The sequence below is a fragment of the Sphaeramia orbicularis genome, chromosome 5 (genome assembly GCF_902148855.1).
Source record: "Sphaeramia orbicularis chromosome 5, fSphaOr1.1, whole genome shotgun sequence".
Taxonomy (NCBI): domain Eukaryota; kingdom Metazoa; phylum Chordata; class Actinopteri; order Kurtiformes; family Apogonidae; genus Sphaeramia; species Sphaeramia orbicularis.
This window is the reverse complement of record NC_043961.1, coordinates 7210347-7237233: the sequence shown is the minus strand read 5'-3', so window position 1 is coordinate 7237233 and position 26887 is coordinate 7210347. Positions and strand designations below refer to the sequence as shown.

Here is a 26887-nt window from a genome sequence, read left to right as displayed (position 1 = left end):
TAATAATGTAAATGAAGTGCGATCTTGCCTAACGTAGTGAGCGGCTGATGAATCCTCACTGACTCAGACAAACAAAAACTTGAGCTAAGTCAGAAAATAAATGTCAGCCCTGCAAATATAACCGAACCCTTCACTTATTTCTTCAAGGTTTGACTCTGCGTTTACTTTTTGCATCTGTGACAGTACATTCTGAGGTTTCTGCGCTCATAAACACACAATAACTTAGGGTAATTTATCACTGCAGCGCTGTGCATGGGGATGACATGGGAATGACAAGTAAATGAGATCTTTTCTCTAGTAAATTACTTGAATAAGTCAGTAACACAGCAGGAAGGGACTGAAAGCCACACACGCTTTATAGTGTTTATAAGCCAAGTATATGGAGTAAGACTGGTGTCGAAATATTCATGTGCACAGATAGAAATGTGTATATTAGTCTGTAGTAGGGCTGTTCTGAGCCAATCTAGAGATCAGTATCCGCTGCCGATCTGGCATTTTTTAGAAGATCGGATCGGATTTAGTCACAAGATTCTGGGGGGGTAACGCACGTCCTGCCCCCTAAAATTAAAGCTTCTGAAGGTAAGGAAAAGGAAAATTAGCTGCACAACAGTAGGAGGCTTAGAGGAATTAGTAAAGCGTCTATAGCAGTGGTCCCCAACCTTTTTTGTACTACAGACTGGTTTGATGCATGAAAATTTTCCACGGACCGGTAAGAGGTGCGGGGGTTCCAATAACAAAAACCTTTGTCAGTTCAGAGCATGTGATCTGAAACACTTACACTGTATATCAGGCAGTTCCAATGATTCTACAGTAGAATATCAACTCACGCTAATGCAGAACCAGTGGAACCCTGGACTTGTTTCCCTGCAACTAGACGGTCCCATCTGTGGCTAATGGGAGACACACAGTTGAGGTGTGTTCAGTAGATCCAGTCTACTCTGGATTCCATTGGGAACAGAAGGACTTTCAGGGCTTTTGTGGTGATATCCGCATTTTCTGCTTTGACTTTAATCCAGAATGCACAGAGGTTTCAATAGGGAAGGGAATCGAGAACCAGTTCTTTTTGAGAACCAGTTCCCAGTAGCTCGATTCCTTGGAATCGTTTGCCTGCCTGCTTATCAATTCCGCCTTCGTTGTGCATGCGCGATGATGTCACACGTATGCTGCATTGTTTTGGTCAGAACGTAGCTAACATGGCATTGAAGCAGAAACGGTCTAAACAGACCACACCAGGGCCACTTGCTTGGAACACTGTCAAAGCTTCCATGTCTTCAAAAGGGTGGAATCCCTCCAATATCCTCAAACATTTGTCCACAGCATGTGAATCATTTACAGGAATGTCACGTATTTGATTCACTACTTAGTGGCGCTTGTGAATGTAGCGGCAGAGTGAACGCCGGTTCCGGTTCCAGTTCCGGTGTGGGCAACAAACGTCGTAACTCCTCAAATACAAGTTTCCAAAGGTAAGAAGGGAAAGGAACAGAAGTGCACAACAACAGGAGACAAGCCGAGCCGAGTCAAACTGGTTCCACTTGGTAGAAATGCGGCAATAGAGGAATTAGTAAAGCGTCTTTAGTTTCACTTTCACTGTACACCCCCCCCCCAAACCGGGCCCAGCGTCATCTGTTATTATTATTTGTACATACTGTATATGGTATATTTTCCGTGCAGAGATGGAAATAAAAAACACAGTTAATGCAAACACACCTGTTTGTACTCTTTTATTCCCTCACCCAATGAGAATCAATAAGAGAATTGATAAGGAATTGGATTGATAAGCAAAATCGATAATGGAATCGGAATCGTTAAATTCTTAACGATTCCCATCCCTAGGTTTGAAGTTGTCTCAAACATGGATAGATGTGTCGGAGCAGTTTGGAGGTGCTTGTGTGTCACCTGTTGCGATAAACCTGTAACTGAGTCCTGATATTTCCTTCTAAATGCAGCTTTCTGTTTGCAGGCAGTCTGTGACCCTTCTGCAGCCTCATCGTTTCCTCGTTTCTTCCCGAAAAAGTTCTCAGTGAATTTTGTTTTTAGCTCATTTCTTTAGCTTGTGTTTCTACTGATTCATGAAATGGCACCAGAGTCAAGAGCGGTTGTGAGGCGAGGGCGGAAATGGTCGCATTTCAACATAAAATCTCCACAAGACTAATGGAAAAAATTGCTTTAATATTAACCACGATTTTTTTCTTTGCGGCCCGGTACCAAATGATCCACGGACCGGTGGTTGGGGACCACTGATCTATAGGGTTCACTCTCAGTTTATGATTCATTAGTGATGCTTGAGTTAGGTTTTTTTTCAACCCACGGGGCTTTTGTGGAATTATTTCACCCAACCCAATCTGCAAATAAACTGACATTCTTCTGACCTGCCCCAACCTGACCCATGTGTAACCCACTGATCTGCGCATCACTTAAGTACAGCGCAGAACGCACCCCGATATAATCTCTGGACAGACCCCTATACAGCACTGGTAAACATACGGCCCACCAAAGGTTCTGATTTGTCCACAGTATGAATTTCGAAAGTGCAAAAATTATACTAAAGTTATTAAGAGTCAAAGGTGTCATAGTGGTTTTAGTTAAGGTTCCATATTCAAACCAAATGTGATATCAAGTAAAATAATAGTATAATAACCTATAAATAATGACTCCAAATGTACATCAAAACTGTATTGTAAAAAGTCTGTATCAGATTGGTATTAGATCAGTATCAACAAAACTATTCCTAAAAAAAATTGGAGCAGATCAGAAGCAAAAAAAACCCAGATTGGGACATCACTAGTGTATAGTTATGCAAAAAATAAATATTCATAAATGGTCGTTCATAAAATGTATTATGTGTATTTTATCAGAATGCGAATGAATACATTTTGACAAGAATTACAAACACAAAATACAACTTCGGGATTGTTCTTTCTCCATCATGAATATGAACTCACCAACGTGACTCTTCTGTCAAAAATCCATCACCACTTCACAGACATTATTTATGGAGCAGAGGATCCATGGATTCACAGACTGACCATGATCTGAGGTCATCATTAGGTCCATCCTGGGGGGAAATATGCCTACATTTACCTTTTATTATTAGGTCTAAAAAGATGAAAACGTTCAAGAATTGGGTGCTTCTATGAAACTGGGTTTAGACCTTTTATGTACTATTGAAGAGTTTCCAAATATTTTTTGATGATGATGATGATGATGAAATTCTTTATTCAGTCATCACATAATCCAACCAGTGTCAACACCACAAACATTACCAACAGGTTAGTGAGTGAAAAGGCCCAGGCAGAAGCAGAATGCTTCTATTAATGCCTGTCCTACAGAACACATTCAGCTACCCAGCGTTCAATATAGGAACTAGAAGCACTCGGAGACCACAGACCTCCGCCAAGGCTGATCAGTGGCCCCCCCTGTGGGCCCCCCCCCACGCCAAGGAGGTTATGTTTTTGCCAGGGTTTGTTTGTTTGTTTGTTTGTTTGTTTGTTTGTTTGTCTGTTTGTCTGTCTGTTTGTCTGTCTGTTAGTGTGCAACATAACTCAAAAAGTTATGGACAGATTTTGATTAAATTTTCAGGGTTTGTTGGAAATGGGCCCCCCCACCCCCGATCACCACCAAAATTTAATCATTTCTTCCTTATCCCATTTCCAACAAACCCTGAAAATTTCATCAAAATCTGTCCATAACTTTTTGAGTTATGTTGCACACTAACGGACAGACAAACAGACAGACAGACAGACAGACAAACAAACAAACAAACAAACAAACAAACAAACAAACCCTGGCAAAAACATAACCTCCTTGGCAGAGGTAAAAAGAAAAAAACAACAATGCATACAACCAAACAAACAAGCAAAAACATAAAAAAGTGAAACTAAACCAGAAAAATAGAAAACACAACCAACCAAAATAATGGTAATTTAATGTAGAGTCAAAAATTAATTATTTACTTATTTATTAGATCTTAACAATTGTATACTTCAAAAATTGCCCTATGTACCATTTTTTAAAATATCAAAAATTAGCTTTATATATGATATAAATGAACATTTATATATAATATAATACATATAATTATTTTGACATCTTTCTTACCCCATACTGGCACAACTCCAAACGTCTGCGTTTGGCTGTTTTACAGTTTGTGAGTTTGAAATCAACAGCAGATAAATTCTAGTTGTAGCTGACAGCTGTTGGATTAACAACCTGTGTAATAAACACTTCCAACTGTTGCAATCAAATCGCTGCTCTCTGGGTACACGGTTGGCCCTGAAACTATGATTAATATTTCAATACAGCAATTAGTGCCAGGAATCTGCTCTTTGATAGATCTTCATTCTTCAGTGTAGAAACCAGTGTAATTACACATATTTTATGGATGTACACTTGATCCTCTCTGCCGTGAATAATTGGCTATTAAAGTCTGGTGTAGGGAAACAAGATAACTGTATCATTAATCATCACTTTATAATGTCCTCATTTGTAGCTTCGGCAGTGAAACTAATGCTGAGACTTCATGTGTCACTTTCTGAACACTTCTTTAACGTGTCTTGTTTGGCTTAATTGTCGACTGTTTTGGACGATCAGCAGGTTTCTCTCCTTTGACTCATGAGTTCATCACCCTAAACTGGATCCAGGTCTCAGATCTGTGGCACGCAACCAAAGTCTGAGCAGAGAGCAAATCCCCCCTACATACACAAACACACACACACACACACACACACACACACATCCACTCCGCAGACTCACAATGCGACTGTGCTTGTCCCTCCCTTTCTCTGGTTCCCTGAGGGTGTTCATGTTCTCTCATGTCTGACCGGGGAGTTTCACTGCACTGCACCTATTTACACATTTATTTCACCTCAGGACAAAACACAAGTTGTTTATCGCTCAGATAGTGACTAAGAATGCCAGTATGTCTGACAATGAAGTGAAATAACAACAGACTGGCCATGAAATGAAGCAAATAACTGGGTTCATTTTAGTATTTGGCACTTCTCCATCTTTTTAGACCCAATAATAAAAGGTAAATGTAGACATATTTCCCCCAGGATGGACCAAATGATGACCTCAGACAAATGCAAAAAAATGTCCTCTTGCTCTGAGCCATCCCATAATTAATGAATTTTTAATCAAATATTGGAGCCAAAAATAGGACCCAAATATGGACATTAAATCTCTCTAGGTGTCGGTGCATTAGATGTGAAAACGTGTGTAAATGGTCTTCTATAGACTCTAAATAAAGACACTGTGTTAAATGTGTCGATCATAGTGGTTTTTCTAATCCACACATGTGGGTTTTTCATCAATCTCAGTCTCATTCTAGGTTTGGTGTCCACTGGTGCTACATGCGGAACCTGAACATTTAACCATATAACACCAAACGTATCATATTTGATACATGAGTTTTGAAGCCCTCTACATGATCAGTGTGATATTTTGTCTTGAAAAACCTGATGTATACAAATAGATATATGCAATACATGTATAACCCACCGGGGGGGGGGTTCATTCACCAGAGGCCTTTCCAGTGACACTACAAGACTGTCATTAATGAGGAAGGAGGAAGAACTTTAACAAAGTGGTAATTACTTTTCAAAATTGGCAGACATGTTTGGTTTATATTACGTTTTTGTTTGTTCAAAAATAATATTTGAGCATTGAGACCTGATGTATCAAATATGATACAAAATTTAAACTCATACATGGAAATTGATATTTAAAAACTTTTTTTTTGGTTGTTCAGAAGGACCAATAAAGGCTCCAGTTTCAAAGAACTGGAATTTTCTGTCAGTGATTTAATGGTTCAGGCTTTACAGGGTTAAACACAAATAAATCACGAGTGATTTTTGTAACAGCAGTCATTTTTGTGAAACACTCTGCCTTGAATATTTACTTCGATTCCCAAAATGTACCTGTGAGAGAATAAAGACATTAAAAAATATAGTACCTCGTAATTTTTGTGTCTTTTTTATCGTGTTACATGCAGAATTTTGTATAAAAAAAAATATAAAAATATGTTTTATCTGAAAAAGTTTTTCTTTTATCTCAGTAAATATTTATTTTTAAAATAGACCCAAAATGCTTCCAAACTTGCTTCTTAACATTAGTCTACATCTGATTTGAATATTTAGCCCCCAGTCTTATTTCATAGAAGCACCCAACTCCAACAATTAATGCATTCCACAGTTTTATTCAATAACACAAAGGTTTATCAGGATAAAGAGCATAAAACAAACATATAACAACAAATATGAGTTTTCGGATGGTTTTTTTACCCCAAAAAAATCATTTTCAATGTATTACAAAGCATAAAACAAGTTAGTTCTGCATTACTTTGATGACATTTGAGCTTTAGTGTTGAGGTTGTGGAGGCAGATGGCTTTTTCTATCAGACATCTGCACTGCACTGTCCCCCTGTGGCCACTTACGGACATAACAATGTGAGTATATCACTCAACACATTTTGATTCATCATAGCTGTTTCCTGTTGTACAATCCTGTACAGTGAGGCAGACACGGTCACTATTATATATATATATACACATATAGATAAAAGAGTTCAGGTTTGTGTGATTTATGTTTTGCTCATCCCAGGTTTAGTCTGGAATCTGCTTCTGCATCAGTTTTGGGGGTACAAGTCATGTCCTGTGTGTATGGTTTGCACTAAATCAGGCTTAAAAGCACAAAAACCACATCAACTCGCATGTGGTACAGACACAGATACATATGAACAGACCACCCCCCAAGAGGAGATTCACTTTATCAGCAGCTCAAAAGAAATAAACCAGAACAGCAGCTGCAATGGGTGACTTTTTTCCCTTTTATCAGTGTGGGATGAAGAGGATGATCTCCGCCTTATTCATCCATTAATGGTAGACACTGTGTTTGAAATGAACTTCCTATTACTGGCAGTAATCAGAGTCATACCCAGACCTACAGTAACATTTTATTCATGCTGTACTATTACTGTACAAAGGTCTGACTCCATTCGCTAACATTAGGATGAAAGGATAAAAACTGTGTGAGCGACAAGGTTATTATCGTTAACAAAAACTAATGAAATGACGAAAACTAGAATTGTAAAAACATTTTCGTTAACTGAAATAAATAAAACCTATAATTAAAAGAAAAAAACAATAACTAACTGAAACTGTATTGTGTGCTTACAAAGCTAACTAAAACGGATAAAAATTATGGATAAAATTCCCTTTGTTTTTGTCTTCGTCAGTGTCGGATTGATACAAAATTGATTTATTTCCCTCAAGCAATTTTAGCTGTTGGCACCATACGATATTTAACGGTCCATCACTTGTGGTTTCCAGTCGTCTTCTGGTCCTCACTCTACCTGGAAACATGGAGACTAAAGTTGGGAGTAAGCGGCGGAGTCCTGTCTGGGATTTATTTAAATTCGACAGCAAAGAAGATAAAAGATATAAAGACACTAAAGCTAAGCTAAAACTTAGCATTTAGAAAATAACGAAAACTAATAAAAACTAGCAAACCTGCTCTAACAACAAATTAAAACTAACTGAATTAGAGAAAAAAGTTAAAACTACATAAAACTCAACTATAATGAAAAATCCAAAATTATTATAACCTTGGTGAGCGATAAAGTTAAACTATCCAAAATTTACCCAGGAGTTAATCCTATTTCTGACAGATGTAGAGTTACGCCCCAGACTAGGGGAAGCAGAGCATAACATAAAATGGCTCCCCTCCTTCCAGCTTCCAATAAAAAAGGCTGTGCAACTACAATACAGTCCAAAAATGGTATTTTATTGGTTTACCATCACTAAATAACAACAAGCGTCAGGGAAGGCATGGCCAAAACAACAAACAAAACGGTTCTTAAACAGAAAACTTCCTTAACTAGAAGCACTCGGAGAGCGCAGACCTCCGCCAAGGCTGATCAGTGGCCCCCCCTGCGGGCCCCCCCACCCCTGATCACCACCAAAATTTAATCATTTCTTCCTTATCCCATTTCCAACAAACCCTGAAAATTTCATCCAAATCTGTCCATAACTTTTTGAGTTATGTTGCACACTAGCGGACAGACAAACAAACAAACAAACAAACCCTGGCAAAAACATAACCTCCTTGGCGGAGGTAACTAATATAATCAAAAGAATAACAATTTCTAACCTTCCTAACAAAAAAAAATGGAGAAAACAGTGAAAACAAAATGTCTTCCCTCCCCTACAGAAACTGGACTGTTAATACAAAAAAAAAAAAACAAAAGATCAATACTCTATTTACACTATTTACAATGGTCAAAACTGACAACATCAACAATCTGTATCAGCAGCCCTGCACAACCCAGCTGGCTGCCAAAAGAAGGAGAGAGAGAGTGTGGGTATTTCACCTGCAAATGTATCAGTCCAGTCCTGTTTTTGCATTTTACTCTAGTATTTTGTGAGGCCCCCCCTTGGCAATAATCACAGCAGCGCATCTTTCTGGCATTGTGTTGATGTATTTTCTGAGCGTTTCAACCCCAATGTCATTCCATGCACTCAGAAGCTCATTCCAGAGTTTCCTTAGAGTTTCTTTAGATTGTTGTAGAAGGGGGGCCACACTAAATAGTAGTAAAATGTAAAAAAAAAAAAAAAAAAAAAAAAAAGGACTGGACTGATAAATTTGTAGGTGAAATATTCTCAGTACCTTTGCCTTTACGTTTTGCAATGGCAAAAAAAAGTGAAATTAAGGCTCAGGGGAAAAAAATAAACCACCAGTTTCTTAAGATTTGATATTTTTGCACACCACTGTAAATGATCATTTGTGGCAAAAAAAAAAAAAAGGCAAAAATCTTTCAGTCCGAAATGCTGAAATGAGCCACAACACCAGAAACCAAACATTCTGATGTGTATCAAGTGACTTCACACAGATTTTTATAAATAATGCACATTTCGAAGGGTTTCCACTGTGATCTTGCACCACATACAACACACTCTTTATGAACGTAGAAAAAATACGTCCAGGATGAGGATCCGAACTCAGCCACAGTTTCAGTGTCAACAAACAACATGTTGTCTATGTTGAACGTGCAACAAAACACCAAGACCCAGATCAGAAAGACCCAGTCCAAACAGCGCTTAATGTTTCTCTGATGACGGTAGAACCTGAGCCCACAGATGCTGCGTCATCTCTTCAGGAGGCTGTTCACGGCTTTCAGTTCATCGGCCGACAAAGACGTCAGACTGTAGCCTCTCAGCTCCGGTTTTCCTACAAAAAAAACATATTTACAGCAGGTGCATCATGTTCGTTAGCTTTTATTTTATTTAGAGATTTGGTTTCATTTTGACACACGCAATAGTAGTCTTCATTTAGTTTTCAGTTGATTTCCAAAAACACTGGTTCATTTAAAGATGGGTGCTTCTCTGAAACTGGGTTTATTTTAGTACCTATTAAGCACTTTTCCAGCTTTTTAGACCCAATTATAAAAGGTACATGTAGACATATTCCCCCCCAGGATGGATCTAGTGATGACCTCAGATGAATGAAAAAATATTATACTCTTGCTCTGAGCCATCCCATAATAAATGAATTTTTAATCATATATTGGGGCCAAAAATAGGACCCAAATATGGACATTAAATCTCCCTAGGTGTCAGTGCATTAGATGTGAAAACATGTGTGTAACTGGTCTTCTGTAGACTCTAAATAAAGACACTGTGTTAAATGTGTCGATCCTAGTGGTTTTTCTAATCCACACATGTGGGTTTTTCAACAATCTCAGTCTCATTCCAGGTTTGGTGTGAAACCCATCGTGTCCACTGGTGTTACATGCAGAACCTAAACATGTAAACACAAATAAATCACTCTGCCTTGGATAATTAGTTCAATTCCCAAAATGTACCTGTGAGAGAATAAAGAGATATTAGGAAATAAAATAGTAGCACGTAATTGTCGTGTCCTTTTGACCGTGTTACATGCAGATTTTTGTATTAAAGATAATGTAAAATAATATAAAACTATGTTTTATGTGGAAAAAATAGTTTGTCTTTTTTCTCAGTAAATATTTACAGACTTCTTCTTAACTAGGGGGTGTGTATTGGCAAGAATCTGGCGGTACAATACAAATCACAATACTAGGATCATGATATATCACAATACAAAAAGTAAAAAAAGGCAATTTTTTATTGGTTTTGTTTTTTTTTTAAGATATTATTTCCTGGAAGAACGAAATTACACCAAAAATCTGCACAAATACAAAACACATTTTTATTTGATTGCAACAGAATCTAATGCTATATCACAAAATGTTCCTGTGTTCAAACTGAAATTCTGTTTTACAGACATTACAGTTTAAGATCCTGTTCAAATGTTCACATTCTATTAGTTCAGAACCAACATCAGAACATTATTTTTGTGCAATCCCAACAAAGGAACTAACATTATTTAATAAGAGTGTTAAATAATAATAAATAAAATATAAACAAAAAAGGAAAAAATCAACCTCCACAATATCTGCATTTGAGTAAATACCTAAAAATATCGATACAGTACTTTTTAATATCGATACAGTATTGTGAAATTAAATATCGCAATATATTGCAGAACCGGTATTTTCTTACACCCCAATTCATAGCATTAGTCTACATCTGATTTGAATTCTTAGCCCGTGTCCTGTTTTGAAGTTCAAGGTTGAATTTATTTATTGTCATTACATGTATATACATGAAACGAAATCAGTACTCAGGACCAGCAATGTACATCGTAAAAATTCCTATAAAAATTAGTCCCATATTAAAATAATAATAGATAATGAATAAATAATGCAGTGCAAAGGGGACCAGTTTCATAGACGCACCCATATACAAAATTTATGAACCATTAACACTGGGGGGAATAAAAGTACATTTTACCTGCAGTTATCTTCCATTTTTTCCATTTTACTTTACATTGCATTGTTTGTTATTACTTTTTATTTATCTATTTTATGTCTAGATTTAATCCTAGTTTTCATGAACTTTTTTTGTTTCATATTTTTATTGATGTGTATACAAGAAAATGAAAGGTACATGCCAATACCATCCACACTGATGTCAACATTAACCAGGGTTGTAAACACCATTACTTTTAGATTTGCATATACTGTATTTTTTGGGAACAAATAACAATGAAACCTGACAAACAATACAATGAAAAGAATACTAAGACATATTTTGAAAAAAATAATTAAACTGATGACATAAACATAAGAAAATAAATAAATAAATAAATAAATAAATAAATAGGGAAGGGAAGTGAATTACATTGTAAAAAAAAATCCATAAACGGTTGCCATTTATTGTAGAATTTGTTGAAGTTTCCCCGTTTTGAAAATCTAATTTTCTCTACTTTTAAAAAGGACATAACCTCATTAATCCATGGTGTGCTGGAAGGGGCTATTGTAGATTTTCAATTAAGAAGGAGGTGGCGTTTAAGTTTTCGTGAACTTTAATAACTCTCACACAGTACAGTTTGGCTTCATGATTTCTGTGATGAAACTCAGTGAAAGACAAAGCCTGAGACCCTTCACAAAATAGTAGCAGGTTTTTCCACTTCACTTTTGTTTTATTGTGGCGGAGGCTTTTGTCCAAAGATAACATGAAAGCTTTTCCCCTTCTCAGCTGCATTACCAGAGGAATAATTATCGCGTTCCCCCCCGCCCTGTTTCTGCAGCCATGTGACCGACTACACACTGGAATCAGTTTCCACTCCCGCTTCCAAAGGCTGAACCACCAAGACACGTTCAGAGTTTAACGATACATCAGAGACGTGCAGATGAGGGACCTCTCAGAAAACCATTTATTTTCTGTACAAACATAATTTATTGGAGGAGAGACATTCCTCTGGTCCAGACTGAAAGATCAGATGGGGTGAGAAGATTCCGGCTCGTTTTTCTCTCAATTTTCACGAGTCAGTGAAGAGGTCAAAAGTCAGTCACATGTGGGGCGCAAAAATGTTAATAAAAATACACAAAATCAGAGAAAATAACCACAACGGCCGCATTTAGAAGATGGAAGTCAAAAATACATCTGAACACAACTTTCATTCAAAAATAATTCCGGTGTCATTGTCATAAAACTACAGTGGTTTAAAGTTCAGCCTTTCTTATGTAACGTAAATGATTTATGTAAATGATGTAGATGGGGAACAGGACTCCTACAGGTTTATACGACTTAAATTTAAGACTTTTTAACACCTGTTTAAGACTACTTTGAACACAATTTAATGCCCATTTCACAGCCTATTTCATGGCCATAATGGCAAAAATCTGTGACTGCCACAAGGTAAAAAACAGAGTGTAAATTTAACTCTTAGAGCAGTGTTTTTCAACCTTGAACCTCGAACTTGGGACTCAGTATGTGATCATTCCATCTGGTCAAAAGTGATTATTGATGTGTAGAAATAGTCCAATTAGTTTGTCAGAATAAATTCATTACGAATGTGTTTCAGCTGCAATTGATTTTATCTTCATAAGATTTGTTTGCTGAAGTCATACTTACACGGTGTACAGTTTTAATTAAAAAAAAACAAACAAAAAAAAAATATTGACTCATGTTTTCTCTTTAGTTCCTTTAAACACAAAAATACATTAAAATCATGAATTATCCATAACTCTTAATCAAACTTAATCCTGCCTGAAAAGAATAAAATAAGAAAAGTGAAGTGGTTCACACACACCTTACTTTAATGTATATTATTCTTTTGTGTTATTACAGTAAAATGTAAATTTACTTAAACACTTTCATGACATTAACGTTTTTTGTGTTATTATGTGTTTTGTTTTTATGTGACGTTTGTGTTGGAGTCTGTTTTGTTGTCATTTGTTGATTCCATTTCTGACTTAATGATGATAAACTGTAAACCTCTTCACTGATTTCTATGTGTAAAACTAGAGTCATTCTACAACGTTCATCTATTCTTCTCTGTACGGAAGCAACAGTGGACAATACCTCTACTTTCTCCTTGGCTTTTGAAACCACATGAGATGTCTGAATGTAGTATTTTTATTCAATTGTTTTATCTGGTATTGGTTTACTGTTCTTATTTGTTGTTGTTTTTAAATTGTACAGCTTTTTATGTTTTTAATCTATTCTTCTATTTTATTCCTATATTCAGGATTTATCTATTTTTCTGTATTTTTATTTATTTATTTATTTTTAATCTATTCTTGTATTTCACTCTGTTATTTTGGGTTTTATTTATTTTTCTGTACAGCCCTTTAGTCCACTGTGGTTGTTCTAAAGTGCTTTACAAAAAAGTTGGATTGGATTGGATACCTCCGACTGTTATCTTAGAAACTGAGTTAACTAACAACCAGCTCCCATCACAAAACAGACTCCAACACAAACATCAACATATTAAACCTTTCATATCAAAACTGAATATAATAATAATAATAATAATAATAATAATAATAATAATAATAATAATAATAATAATAATAATAATAATGAGAACTGGGAACTGGGAACCTCAACTATCGACTGTCCACCTCTGACTTATATTTTAATAGTTAAAACAACAAAAAGTCTCTTTTTCACTTCAATGAATAGTTAATGTGTTTAACTTTAGTACCTGAAATGGCTGTAAACACTTTCAATTCGATAAAAAAACACAATAAATCAGAGTAATGAGGGAGATATTACATATTTTCATCAATTAACTGTTACTCAGTTTAAAACTTTTTTCTTTACCATTTAAATAATATTAACATTATGTCATAAAACACAAAACTATCACAGCTTATCATGATATATCAAAGCAAAATACTGTAAAACACAGAGCTTCTACTGGCCTTCATCACAAGAAAACTGTGAATCTAGACCAAAGTCACATCATTTTTCATACTAATATTGTTTTTCCTCCAGGCAACAAATCATCTGTACCGAAGCCAAAAAGCTCCTCATACCTTGTATCTCATTCAGACGATTGACCTTTGCCTTCAGTCCATTGCGGAGATCATTTATTTCTTTGTCCAGCTGCTCCTGATCTATAGATGGTAAACAGATGGTATTTCATTTAGTCATGGGACTGTGTATGTACAGTACTACAACGCAAATTAAATCTATGTGGTAGGTTTTTACCTCTCTGAATCATCTCTTTGGTTTTGGCTGCAGGGAATTTAATGAACATGTTTCCAAAGCAAACTTTCACTTTTTCTGTAAAGAGCATAAACAAGGAAATACCACTTCATCAATCAGAACATCTGCAGTTATTTCACTCGGGTCAAAGAGTAAATGACTGTTTCTACTCTAACAGGGTTTCTGCAGTTATCAGCAAATCTAATTTAATGCTTTTTAATGCCACTTTAAACAAATTTAATGCCCACGTCCAACTGTAGATACAGTTTTATATATACCGTATGTCCCAAAAAAAAAATTACAATTGGACTTTCCGCATGGATAACTTTCAAAATAATTAATCTAAACGCTATTTCAGGGTATGAAACTATAACCCGTTACCTACATCTTGCAGAAAACCCCATTAAATTTGGTTCAGTAGTCACGGAGAAATGTGGATCTTTGTAAAACATGTCATGGGTTCAATTCTTCCAAGTTTGGCACTTTGGATGCCCTTGGCGTCCATATGAAGGAAAATATTTAGCTCACAACAAACAAAATGAATTCAAATTCTATGCATAACATTATATCAATGGTGTGCACTGGTGTGAGGTTTTGTTGTTGAAAGATGCATTTATCTGTCAGTTACCATTTTGCAATTGTTCCCTAAGAAGCTAACATGTGTTGACAAGCATTTGACTTTGATTCTCACCGATCCAGTTCTCAAACTGCAAATTCAGTATAGTTGGTCAGCAACTAACTTCTGCTCAGAGCATTCATCGTATTACAGTACACTGAAACGTACCACAATCTTGACAGGGTAAGGAAGGAGTTTAGAGAAAGGTTTGATTGGGATGCCCTGAAGAAAGAAGAAACAAACCCATGACGTGTTTCACAAAGATCCACATTTCTCCGTGACCACTGAACCAAATTAAATTGGGTTTCCTGCAACATGTAGGTAACAAGTTATAGTTTCATACACTGAAAAAACATTTAGATAGTTTAATTATGTTGAAAGTTATCAATGCGGAAAGTCAATAAATAAATAAATACATTTTTTTTGGGACATACGGTAGTTTTATGACAGTGTATCGTCCACAGGCTTTAACCAGGTTCTGAATAGTTCCTCCTCCAATCACTTCTGCTGAAACTTGCATTTTCCCATTTTTCCGATATTTGATAATATTCCCTCCGCTCTTTTGCTACAGCATGAACACGCTCACAGCACATTATACTCCAAACTTCTGGTGTTGTGACTTCATCTATCAGTCATAAACAATAGCCAATTAAAGGGTTTCGCCTGTCAATCATCACACTATACTTCTGATCAAAATTATTAAATGTTTATATAATCAAAATAAATTGTGAATAACAATGCTTTTTCCATCAAGTGTATTTAATTTTTTAATGCCTCTGGACATTAAATTTAACGCTTTTTAAAGCCATTTAAGGCCTTAATTTTCACAAAATCTATTTAATGACTTTTAATGCTTTTTAATGACCCACAGAAACCATGTGTGAAGTCACTGTAAAGGACTGTACAGTGTACAAGTGTTGAAACAGGACGCAGGAAAACATCCATGGTACTGATCTGTCTCTTGGTTTCACCCACCTGAATCTGAAAACTCATTTCTCAATGCGCTCAGTGCCTCTCTGTTCTTGTTTCTCTTCGTGTCAAGATCCACGATCTAATAAATCAATAGAGAAAATAAAAACACGAGGCAAATCACTGAAGTGTCTCTATTTGTGAATGACTCACAGTGATTTCGACTCCACCTCGGTTTAACACTGTAGATACAGGTTTATGACAGAAATGACAAATATAATGAAGTCTCAGAGGAATTCACCTACATTATAGTGACGGTTCAAGTATTTGTTACTGTTGTACAAAAGATTTTATTTTAATGACAGTTTTCACAATTTGTGTTTGTCTTGTGATTTTAGGCTTTTTGATTTCATTTTATTTGTTTCACATTTTAATATCCAGTTTATGTACCACTGTTTGACAAATATTCATCACATTCTAACCACAAATAAAAAAAATAAATAGTGGTTGCTTCAGCTGTCTTTAAACTTTGATAACTGATACAAATATTTTTCTAGGGGTAAAACTTTTGGCTCAGCCCAAATATGTAACAGTTGTTGTTTAGATAAATATTTTACTTATTTCATACTCATTAAACTCTTTAACATGTCAAAAAATATAAGTCCATATTCAATCTGGTAGGACCAGAAAATATTTGACATTTTTACTGGTAAAGAGTTAAAAAAAAAAAAAAAGTATAGTTTCTTATTACATCAAGTAGTTGTCAACGCTCTCATCAGAAAACAATCAAAAAAGACCTTTAGGGAAAATTGTGAGAAGTGTTGATTCAGCTACAGTATCTGTAAACGCTGAGGCTGAAACCTATGAATTACTTAACAACAGCTGCATAAAATGTCAATACAGTACAGTGCTTATTCCAGCATCAGCTTTATTAACTTTTAATTCATAAAGTCATGTTACTGTTGGCTGCTTTAATCAACCTTTGGACCTAAACCTGAACATAACACTGATATTTACTTTAATATCAGTCTGCTGCTCAATATCAACTTTTCAACAACTTGTCATTTACTAAATTTTTTTTTTACTGGATAACTTCTCAGATATTTCATAATAACAGACGTAAAAATAATTTAGCTAACGAAAAATACTTTTTACTGCAGTAACTACGAAGAGATAACTGACATAAGAAAAATAGAAAATGCTGAATGATACATTTAGACTAAAAACATTAATAATTTTACGGTTATTACTTATTTTTTCTATGATTTATTGTGACACTTCTTGAGCTGGAAGTGAATTACTTCAATAACTGACAACTAGAAAATGTGTTAAAGAAAACAGGACTTTAATAACCACGGTCGTTAGCTTAACCGTTAGCATCCGGGTCATTTCCGATCAATTCTTAAACATTTCTCTCCAGGTAAACATGTTGAGGTGATTATCAGATTCTTATTGTTAAAAAGTCAGCTGGTGGGTTACCTGTTGTTTAGTGGCGAGAACATCCTCAGCTGCCTCTTCAACTTCTGTCAAATACTGCAAAACACGTTCGGAGTCAGGATCCATGTTGCTGTGTGCCGTCAAAATATGTCCGGGCTGCAACAAAGTCTGTGAAACAAGGGGCCGGAACCAAATGGTACAGAGGAACCAAAACGCGGGTTAAAAAATAAAATAAAAAAAGAAATAATAATAATAATAATAATAATAATAATAATAATAATAATAATAATAATAATAATAATAATAGTAATAATAATAATAATAATAATAATAATAATAATAGTAAAAATAAAATTAAAACAAAAACAACATTTTTGAGAATAAAGTTTAAATTTCAGGGAAAATCCTAAACACAACATTAAAATAAATTAACAAACACATTTTTGGAATGCAGTAAAATTATTTTAATAAAACCAACTTACTTTTCTGATTTAAAAATAATAATACTATTTTGAGAATACAGGGATAATTTGAGAAAGTAGTCAGAAGAAGAAAACAGTTGTCCTTTTGAATGCTTGAAGTTAATTCATATAAATTTATATGGGGTTCTAACTGCTGATTCTACCCCAGCTGGTAATTTTGACAATACAACATAATATATGTGAAATATAATGCACTATGACCACTTGACATTTTGCCTTCAATACAGTGGAGTTTATGGTACAAAAGTCAATAGACACACACTAAAAAATTCACAAACTGAATTGAATGCAGCCATTAATTGTTTACAGCCAGGATTAAAATCATTTAGCTGCAACCAGTTCTTTAACCCTGACTGATGCAGTGAGTAACTTCTCATTTCTGAAATAACCATATCATATGACAAATACCGTGGTCATGGAAAAAGCTGGAACTTTATTTCATAAGGATCAAATGAATATGAATATACCTTCCTGAATATATTGAATGGCAAGAGACTTTTTTTATTTTATTTGTATTTCAAGATGACAATGTCAGGATTGATCAGACCCGAACTGTGAAAGAGTATGAGACATTATTTTCACACATGGATTGGTCACTAGAGTCCAGACCTGAACCCGACTGAGAATCTTATGATGTGATGGAGAAGACTTTACACAGTGGTCTAAAAGATGTTGGAGAAAAAAGAATACAACTCTAGACAGAAATAAATATGATGACATTGCATAAAGTTATTGAAATGTTGCCATGGTGAATGTGTGTCATAATCAAAATTACAGGTGGTTCAACAAAATATTACAGTCTGGGTGTGTTTCAACATATAAATATTATTTCGTGGAAGAATCATGATGTTTGATTTTGATTTTCAAACCTGCTGAATGAAGCAAACTGTTGCCGAAAAGGATCAACTCTCATATTTTCACTGACAGATGTATGCTATTCCGCAGCTGCCTCCATTATCCTCATAACATCCCTATGCCGTATTGTTTACAACATGATATGACTGAGTTAAAGCTGCACAGTTTGATAGACTTTTAGCATCACTGGGCAAAAATTCCTTAACCCATAAAGACCCAAACATACACCAGCAACCTAAACCATCTACTGATCTAAACTGTTTAATACCTGTTGATCCACTAATTCTATCAATCCGTGTCATAATTGGTGTAAAATACAGTTCTTCATCTTTTCATGGTCATCAGATATGACCCATTTGGATGTTCAGAGGCTCCGTAGTTACCGTGGAAACACCGTCATCTTCTATAACAGGGGTGTCAAACATGTGGCCCGGGGGCCAAAACCGGCCCGCCAAAGGGTCCAGTCCGGCCCGCAGGATGAATTTGTGAAATGCAAAAAATTACACTGAAGAAATTAATAATCAAGGATCTTAAAATAATTTTAGGTCAATTTCATCTGAAGTGGGTCAGACCAGTAAAATACTATCATAATAAACTATAAATAATGAAAACTATAATTTTTTCTCTTTGTTTTAGTGTAAAAAAAAAAAAGTAAAATTACGCAAATGTTAACATTTACAGACTAGCCTTTTACAAAAAAGGTGAAAAACCTGAACAAATATGAACCATCTGAAATGTCTTAAGAGAATTAAGTGTAATTTTACCAATATTCTGTCTGTTATTAAATGTTTTGTGTATTTGTAGATCCACTGTGATCTGTAAATTGGAATGAACATGTGAAAATGAGAAGCTGAGGCCAAATAATGGCATAAATTGTTAAAAATTGCATTTTTTTCTTAATAAATTTCATTTTGGTCATGGTTGTTCATGTTTTTCCACATTTTTTTAAAGGATAGTTTGTAGGTGTAAAAATTTTGATAGTATACAATAATCTTACTTTTTTCACTCTAAAACATAGAAATTAGACATACAAATTTTGGAATTGATATTATTTATGTATTATTGTGTTATTATTTTAATCATCACTGGCCCACTGCAGGTCATATTGGGCTGTATGTGGCCCCTGAACTAACACGAGTTTGACACCCCTGTTCTACAACCCTGATTCACCAGTAAAATCTGTGGAGTTGGATCAATGACAGTGGATGGACACACTGGGTTTATGTTCAGTTAAGGATATATTTTGATAAAAAATGTCTGTTTTTAATCAGTTTTCTCTGTTTTTGATATACTAATCCTCAACTTTAATCTGAGGTTTTTTGAACATCTACATGATCAGTACATGAAATATCAGAAAATACCAGATTTGTACAAGAAAAATTCAAAATACAGAGGATTATTTTATAAATAGTGAAAATCACTGACGAAATGTTAGATATAGAGAAAAAAAAAACATTTGAGAACAACCACCAAAGTAGCACTGGGTCTTTATGGGTTAATTACCATTCTGCATATTGTAATTGAAGTGGTCTGAGGACATGAGACTTCTGCATCTACACTTTTACTGTGTACAAATTCAACACTGTAATGGATAAACACAGGTGTTTTCATAAACGTAGAGGGATTAGTGACTGACAGCTGACATTACCAATCACTAATGAGATTCCATATGACGTGATCTGGATGGGATTCTGATCTACATGTTTTGACACAGGAGCCTGGAAAAGGGGTTTTGCTTTAAGTAGCCTAAAATGACACCAGGTTAATCTATTTTTACACACACCCCCGAAGGGAAGGCAAGGGGTATTGTTTTTGGTTCAGTTTGTTTATTTGTTTATTTGTTTGTTAACACTTTAGCAGCAAAAGTATGGGTTGAATTCATACCAAACTGGGTTTATAGACTGTCAGTGACCCAAAATAGATGTGATTACATTTTGAGAAAAGTAGGTCAAAGTAAAAAAAATTTATGAATTTTTAAATTATTTTTTCTCCTCCCATTTACTTATAATGGGTGAAATTTCACATATGTATAAAAACATCAATTTTGTTTCACTTTACTTCAAATTTTCCACATATATAGAGGCAATTGATATGATGACATCAGCACACACATAAACATGATGACGTCAGCTGGACAGATGCTGAAATAAGCTTCAGTACAATCTTTTTTTTCCCATTTATTTATAATGACCGAAATGTGTCTTTGCTGTCTATGTCCATGCTGACATCACCATACGCATAGACACAATGACATCAGCAGGACTGATGCTAAGTTTGTTGTGCCTGACACCACTTGTTCTGTTTGATTTGGATTAAGAAGACAGAGCTGCAGAAGGAAGATGTGTATTCTCAAATTCACATAATTTGACTCCGGCAGCTTTACCATGTGTGGAACCAAAGATGGAGAAAATGGAAAACAAAATATTCCTTAACTTAAAAAGAAACCGACACAGAATGGAAATGTCTGTGAGATGGAATTAATAATTAATCATCAGTAAAACTTGAGTGAGCAAAAACTATAGAGATGTATGAAAGTACACTGCAAAAATCCAAATTTGACCTAGTGTATTTTTCTCATTTCTAGTCAAAATATGTCATCACACTTAAATTAAGACAGAATCACCTAAAGAGGAACTTTCACTGAGATAGAAGAACTGATTTTAGACAATAGATCTGGAAAATCTTATTCTAAGAAATCTTACCAAGATAATTTTCATTTTTTCCATTGGCAGATTTTTTGCTTTAATTAAGCAAAAAAATAAATAAAAAAATCTTGACTTAAGCAAAAAACTGCCAATGGAACCAGTGAAAATTATCTTGGTAAGATTTCTTAAAATAAGATTTTCCAAATCTATTGTCTAAAAATAGATTGTTATATCTCACTGAAAAGTTCCTCTTGAGGTGATTCTGTCTTATTCTACAGTAAGTGTGATGAGATATTTGGACTAGAAATGAGAAAAATACACTTGGTAAGATTTGGATTTTTGTATGGATATGTAAATTAGATCTACAGGTGCAGGGACTGTTGTACAAAGTCTGGTAAATGAAGTCAAACTGTTCTTCTACTTCCATTTTATTGCACATTGAAGAACCGGATGGCTGCAGGTGACAGATGTTTTCTGTCATGTCGGTTTCATTCTCTACAGTCACATATTTCAGCTGTTCATATTTCTGATCCTATCAACAAAAACACGTCTTCAGACACTAAGATGAACCTAACCTTCATCAGACATTTCTGTCATATTTGAAATGACGCATTAAAACAGTTTTTTGTAAACAAACGTGTAAAGCCCATTTCACAGGAAGTGGGTCGAATTATATCGTCTCACATGTGTTATATCTCTTCACTTCAAAAGACACCTGTCGATCAAACAGTGGTGTAAATACTTTTGTTCGTCTTGTTTTATCGGTCGACCCTGGACATAATCAGATATGGTATTAGAGCACGGTTTGAAACATGACCATGCAGATGAGGAACAGGTTATACAGCATGCACATGATGGATATCAAAGTCATACAGGTGAAAAAATATGAGTCTGTACACATGGAAGTCATTCTCAGAAGTTCTCAGATTTTCACAGTCTTCAGATATGACCCATGTGGACGGTCAGAGGCTCCGTAGTTACCATAGAAACACCGTCATCTTCTACAACACTGATTCACCAATAAAACCCATGGAGTTTTACAAATGACATTGATTGTAGGTGCTTGTTTTTATTTGTTTAGTTTAGTTGAATAAGTTACTTTTCTTCAGTTTTCTGTGTTTACTGTAATCTTTGAATTTACCCTGAGCTTTGATGAATATTTACATTGTCAAGTAAAGAAAATAAAGGAAAATACCGGATTTTCACTGAAAAATGCAAAATTCTGAGAATAATGCCATAATGACTGATAATATATCACTTTAGGAAAAGTGAAACATAACAAAAAAAATCATTTGGAAGTTGCCATAAAAATAGTTCTAGGTCTATAATTGTTTAAATAATGAAAAAATTGTCTAAATAGCTTTTTAGTCACTTTCATGTAATAACAGTTTCAGTTTTTACCCCTTTGGCCAGAAGTTGGCCGAAGGGGTATTGTAATCATTTTGTCGTCTGTCTGTCTGTCCATTCAATGACATAACTGCATTATTTATTTGTTTGTTTGTTTGTTTAGCAGGGACAGTACACATCAATGAACTTTTCTGTAAATGTGCCAGTGTTAGCAATTATCTGAAGAATTCATACAGATATCTGCACCAGATTTATCCTGTGGATGCATCTTGTCATGGAACAGAAGAATATTGAAAGTAAGTTTGACCTACTTTTTCTAGGTCCATTGGCCTTGTGCAGTTATAATATCTGAGTACTTTCAAATATAAATATGTATGGAATAAGTTTCACACACAGACAATCTAATCTAAATTATAGGGCAGGAACGTTCAACAGAATCTAACACTAGATCGACTGGGTCGATGGGGATTAAAAGTGTGCAGCATGTTATGTTTAATACAGTGTTTTTCAACCTTGGGGTCAGGACCCCACGTGGTGTCGCCTGGAATTTTTAGTAATTGATAAAAATAAAAAATAATAACTTGCTAGTAAAAAAATAAATGTTGAGTTGACAGAGCCAATCCCAATACATGTCAGACAAACTGTGGTTGTGAAACTGCAGCACTGTGGTTCTGTTTATCTGTCAAATGTTCATTGTGGTCAGTTTCAGATGCTGCAGCTCTTTCATAATTCATAGTTTGAGTTCTTGTTTGTTCAGTATTAATTGTCAGCCTTGTAAATCACAGCTGGACTGACTGTACATATCCTGACCAAGGAAAATCCAACTCTCCCTTTGTGCATTAATCTACACCTGGCTTTACTGCCTCCGTCCAGAATAATATACATTATATAGACTAAATGTCAACTAAAATTAACCTGTATTTGAAACATAGTATAGCAAACTATTACAGGATCAAAAACAAATTAATTTTAGCATAAAAAAAGTCTCTGTTTTGAATGCCTGGGGTCGCCAGAAATTTGTGATGTTAAAATGGGGTCACGAGTAAAAAAAAAAAAGGTTGGGAACCACTGCTCTAGCAGTAAAACTATTGGTTGAATTCATACCTAATGTGGTTTATAGATTACCGGTGACCCAGAATAAATGTGATTACATTTTGGGAAAAATGGGGTCAAAGTTCAAATATTTATGAATTTTTAAAATCTTTTTTTTCTCCCATTTACTCAAAATGGCCAAAATGTTAAATGTCTAAAAATACATCAATTTTATTTTGTACCTATGTTTAAATGTAAGTTTGTATCTCACAAACTCTCTTACATTTGTCCAGGACAATAGGTGGCTTGTTTTGTTATGGTTTTTTTTGCTTGTTTGTTTTGGGGTTTTTTTTTGTTTTTTTTTTGCTTTGTTGTATGTATGTTTTGTATATGTTCTGTTCTGTATAAAAACAACAATTCCTACTCTGTAGACATTTTTTTTCCACTACTGCTGTAAAAAAATTCAGTAAAAAAATAACTGTGAAAAAAATATATATATCAATTTTGTTTCAATTTATTTCAAACTTTCCACATATATAGAGGCAATTAATATGCTGACATCAGCACACACATAGACATGATGGTGTCAGCTGGATCGATGCCAAAATGAGATACAAGACGTGCAAGGGGCGGGGTTTGCTGAGCCTGGCACCACTTGTTATATTTTTGCCCTGATGTGTGTGACTCGTGTCTGTCCTGTTATTTGATCTGATCTGCTCCTTGTCTTTGAATGCGGCAAAACATGAATAACCATTTTTTTATCTGTGTTCCATCAAACATTGGCCAGTCAACTCTGTGCACATTTCTTTGTTTGCCTCACACAGACACAGAGGTGAAATGGCGGAGGCAGGAGCTCACCTGAACCCAGAGATGAGTTCTTGTTTGATCTGTTTGGACCCTCTGGTTGATCCGGTGACTGTCCCCTGTGGACACGTCTACTGCACCAGCTGCATTCACACCCACTGGGACGGAGAAGATGATAATAAGACCTACAGCTGCCCTCAGTGCAGACAGATCTTCACAGAGAGGCCCGTCCAGAAGAAGAACATCACATTTGCGGATTTAATGGAAGAGCTGAAGAAGACTGGACACCGGACCGGTTCTGGTGATCACATCTACTCTGAGGTTCTAGATGTGACCTGTGACATGTGCACTGAGACAAGGAGGAGAGCCGCAAAGTCCTGCCTGCAGTGCCTGGTCTCCTACTGCTCCAGTCACCTTCAGCCTCATTATGACGTCCCTCAATTTAAGAGACACGAGCTGATCGAACCCACCAGGAGGCTCCAGGAGAACATCTGCCCTCATCACGGTGAACTGATGAGGATGTTCTGCCGCACCGATCAGCAGTGCATCTGTTACCACTGCCCGGTCGACGAACACAAAGGCCACGATACGGTCTCAGCTGTGGCAGAACGGGACGAGAGGCAGAAGGAGCTGGAGGTGGGACAAAGGAGGATCAAAGCGTGGATCCAGGAAAAGGAGAAGGATCTGAAGGTGCTTCAACAGGAGGTGGAAGTGACCTGTCGCTCTGCAGATAAAACAGACGAGTACAGCGAGGAGATCTTCACCGTCCTGATGCGTCTCGTGGAGAAAAGACGGTGTAATGTGAAAGAGCTGATCAGATCCAGGAAGGAAACTCAAGTGAATAGAGTTAAAGATCTGCAGAGGAAACTGATGCAGGAGATCAGTGAGCTGAGGAGGGAGGACGCCGAGCTGCTGAAACTCTTACTCGTAGAAGATCACAACCAGTTTTTACAGAGTTGTGCCTCACAACCGAACATCAGAAAACCTTCACACTCATCCGGGGTCAGTTTGTTACCTCTGTGCTACTTCGAGGACGTGACGGCAGCGGTGTCGGAGCTCAGACATCATCTACAGTTCAGTCTGGACGACGACTGGACAAACACCTTCAGACAACCATGTGACGTCACACTGGATACGAACACAGCTCACAAGTACCTGTCAGTGTGCGAGGGGGGCAAAAGAGTGACGCAAATGACGCAAAAGCAGAGCCACGTGCCCCACCCGCACAGATTCAGCGTCTGGCAGCAGGTCCTGAGCAGAGACGCTCTGACCGGACGCTGTTACTGGGAGGTGGAGTGGAGCGGAAGCGCCGCTGGTGTAGCAGTCGCGTACAAGAATATTAAAAGAGACGGAGCAGAAAGTCAGTTTGGAAGCAGCGACAGGTCTTGGGCTTTAAACTGTAACAACAACTCTTATGTGTTCCAGCATGGCGGCATCAGCTGGGCGGTGTCAGGGCCTCCGTCTTCCAGGATTGGACTGTATCTGGACCACAGAGCAGGCGTTCTGTCCTTCTACAGCGCCTCTAAAACCATGACCCTCCTCCACAGGGTCCAGACCACCTTCACCCAGCCGCTGTATGCAGGACTCAGGCTGTACCTCAGTGGAGATACCGCCAAATTTACCAAACTAACGCTGATGTCTGCAGCGTGAGCTTGGGGTAAATCTAATGTCTTCTGTTCAGTTGTTACACTGGAAAAAATCTAAATCTCACCAAGTGTGTTTTTCTCATTTCTAGTCCAAATATCTCATCACACTTAAAATAAGACATAATCACCTAAAGAGGAACTTTTCAGTGAGATATAAGAACTGATTTTTAGACAATAGATCTGGAAAATCTAATTTCAAGAAATCTTACCAAGATAATTTTCACTTGTTCCATTAGCAGATTTTTTTGCTTGAATTAGGCAAAAACAATCTTGAACAGAGAAAAAAAAAAATCTTGAATTTAGCAAAAAGAAAAAAAAATCTTGAATTAAGCAAAAAAAAAGTCTTGAATTATGCACAAAAAAAAAAGTCTTGAATTATGCACAAAAAAAAAAAAAAAGTCTTGAATTATGCAAAAAAAAAATCTTCAATTAAGCAAAAAATCTTCAGTTAAGCAAAAAAAAAAAAAAAGGCTTGAATTAACCAAAAAAAAAAGGCTTGAATTCAGCAAAAAATCTTCAATTAAGCAAAAAATCTTCAGTTAAGCAAAAAAAAAAAAGAAGTCTTGAATTAAGCAAAAAAAAAAAAAAAGTCTTGAATTAAGCAAAAAATTTTGAATTAAGCAAAAAAAAAAAAAAAAAAATCTGCCAATGGAACAAGTGAAAATTATCTTAAATTCACCAAACTAATGCTGATGCCTGCAGCGTGAGTTTGGGGTAGATCGAATGTCTTCTGTTCAGTTGTTACACTGGAAAAAATCTAAATCTTTTCGAGGTTTGATCCAAGTTCAGAGCTTACACTGCAAAAAAGGGGTGTCTAAAAACAAGATAAAAATAATAAATCTGGGGGAAAAGGTATAAACACTGGAAAAAAATCCAAATCTTACCAAATGTGTTTTTCTCATTTCTAGTCCAAATATCTCATCACACTTCAAATAAGACAGAATCACCTAAAGAGGAACTTTTCAGTGAGATATAAGAACCGATTTATAGACAATAGATCTGGAAAATCTGATTTCAAGAAATCTTACCAAGATAATTT

The 26887-nt window shown here is 35.8% G+C and overlaps 2 protein-coding genes across 2 annotated transcripts; one reads left to right on the top strand and one right to left on the bottom strand.

Moving 5' to 3' along the window:
• Nucleotides 1–8774: 8774 nt before the first annotated feature.
• pdrg1 (p53 and DNA-damage regulated 1) lies at nt 8775–17203 on the bottom strand. The gene is made up of 5 exons (XM_030133826.1): nt 17080–17203; nt 15667–15742; nt 14079–14153; nt 13904–13984; nt 8775–9225 (listed from the first exon to the last, which is right to left on the bottom strand). Exons 1-5 carry the CDS (start codon nt 17161–17163, stop codon nt 9143–9145), a joined length of 399 nt encoding a protein of 132 aa, XP_029989686.1. The 5' UTR covers nt 17164–17203; the 3' UTR covers nt 8775–9142.
• A 6995-nt stretch (nt 17204–24198) lies between these two features.
• LOC115419138 (tripartite motif-containing protein 16-like) lies at nt 24199–25996 on the top strand. Its single transcript, XM_030133774.1, has one exon. It carries the CDS (start codon nt 24236–24238, stop codon nt 25850–25852), a length of 1617 nt encoding a protein of 538 aa, XP_029989634.1. The 5' UTR covers nt 24199–24235; the 3' UTR covers nt 25853–25996.
• The last annotated feature ends 891 nt before the right edge of the window (nt 25997–26887 follow it).

Excerpts from the sequence above, each read along its gene's own strand:
- pdrg1 (XM_030133826.1), bottom strand. The coding sequence starts at position 17,163 with ATGGATCCTGACTCCGAACGTGTTTTGCAGTATTTGACAGAAGTTGAA. Across the intron at positions 14,154-15,666 it reads AAATGAGTTTTCAGATTCAG|AAAAAGTGAAAGTTTGCTTT; the intron begins GTGGGTGAAACC and ends TGCTCTTTACAG. Across the intron at positions 13,985-14,078 it reads CAAAGAGATGATTCAGAGAG|ATCAGGAGCAGCTGGACAAA; the intron begins GTAAAAACCTAC and ends TACCATCTATAG.
- LOC115419138 (XM_030133774.1), top strand. The coding sequence starts at position 24,236 with ATGGCGGAGGCAGGAGCTCACCTGAACCCAGAGATGAGTTCTTGTTTG.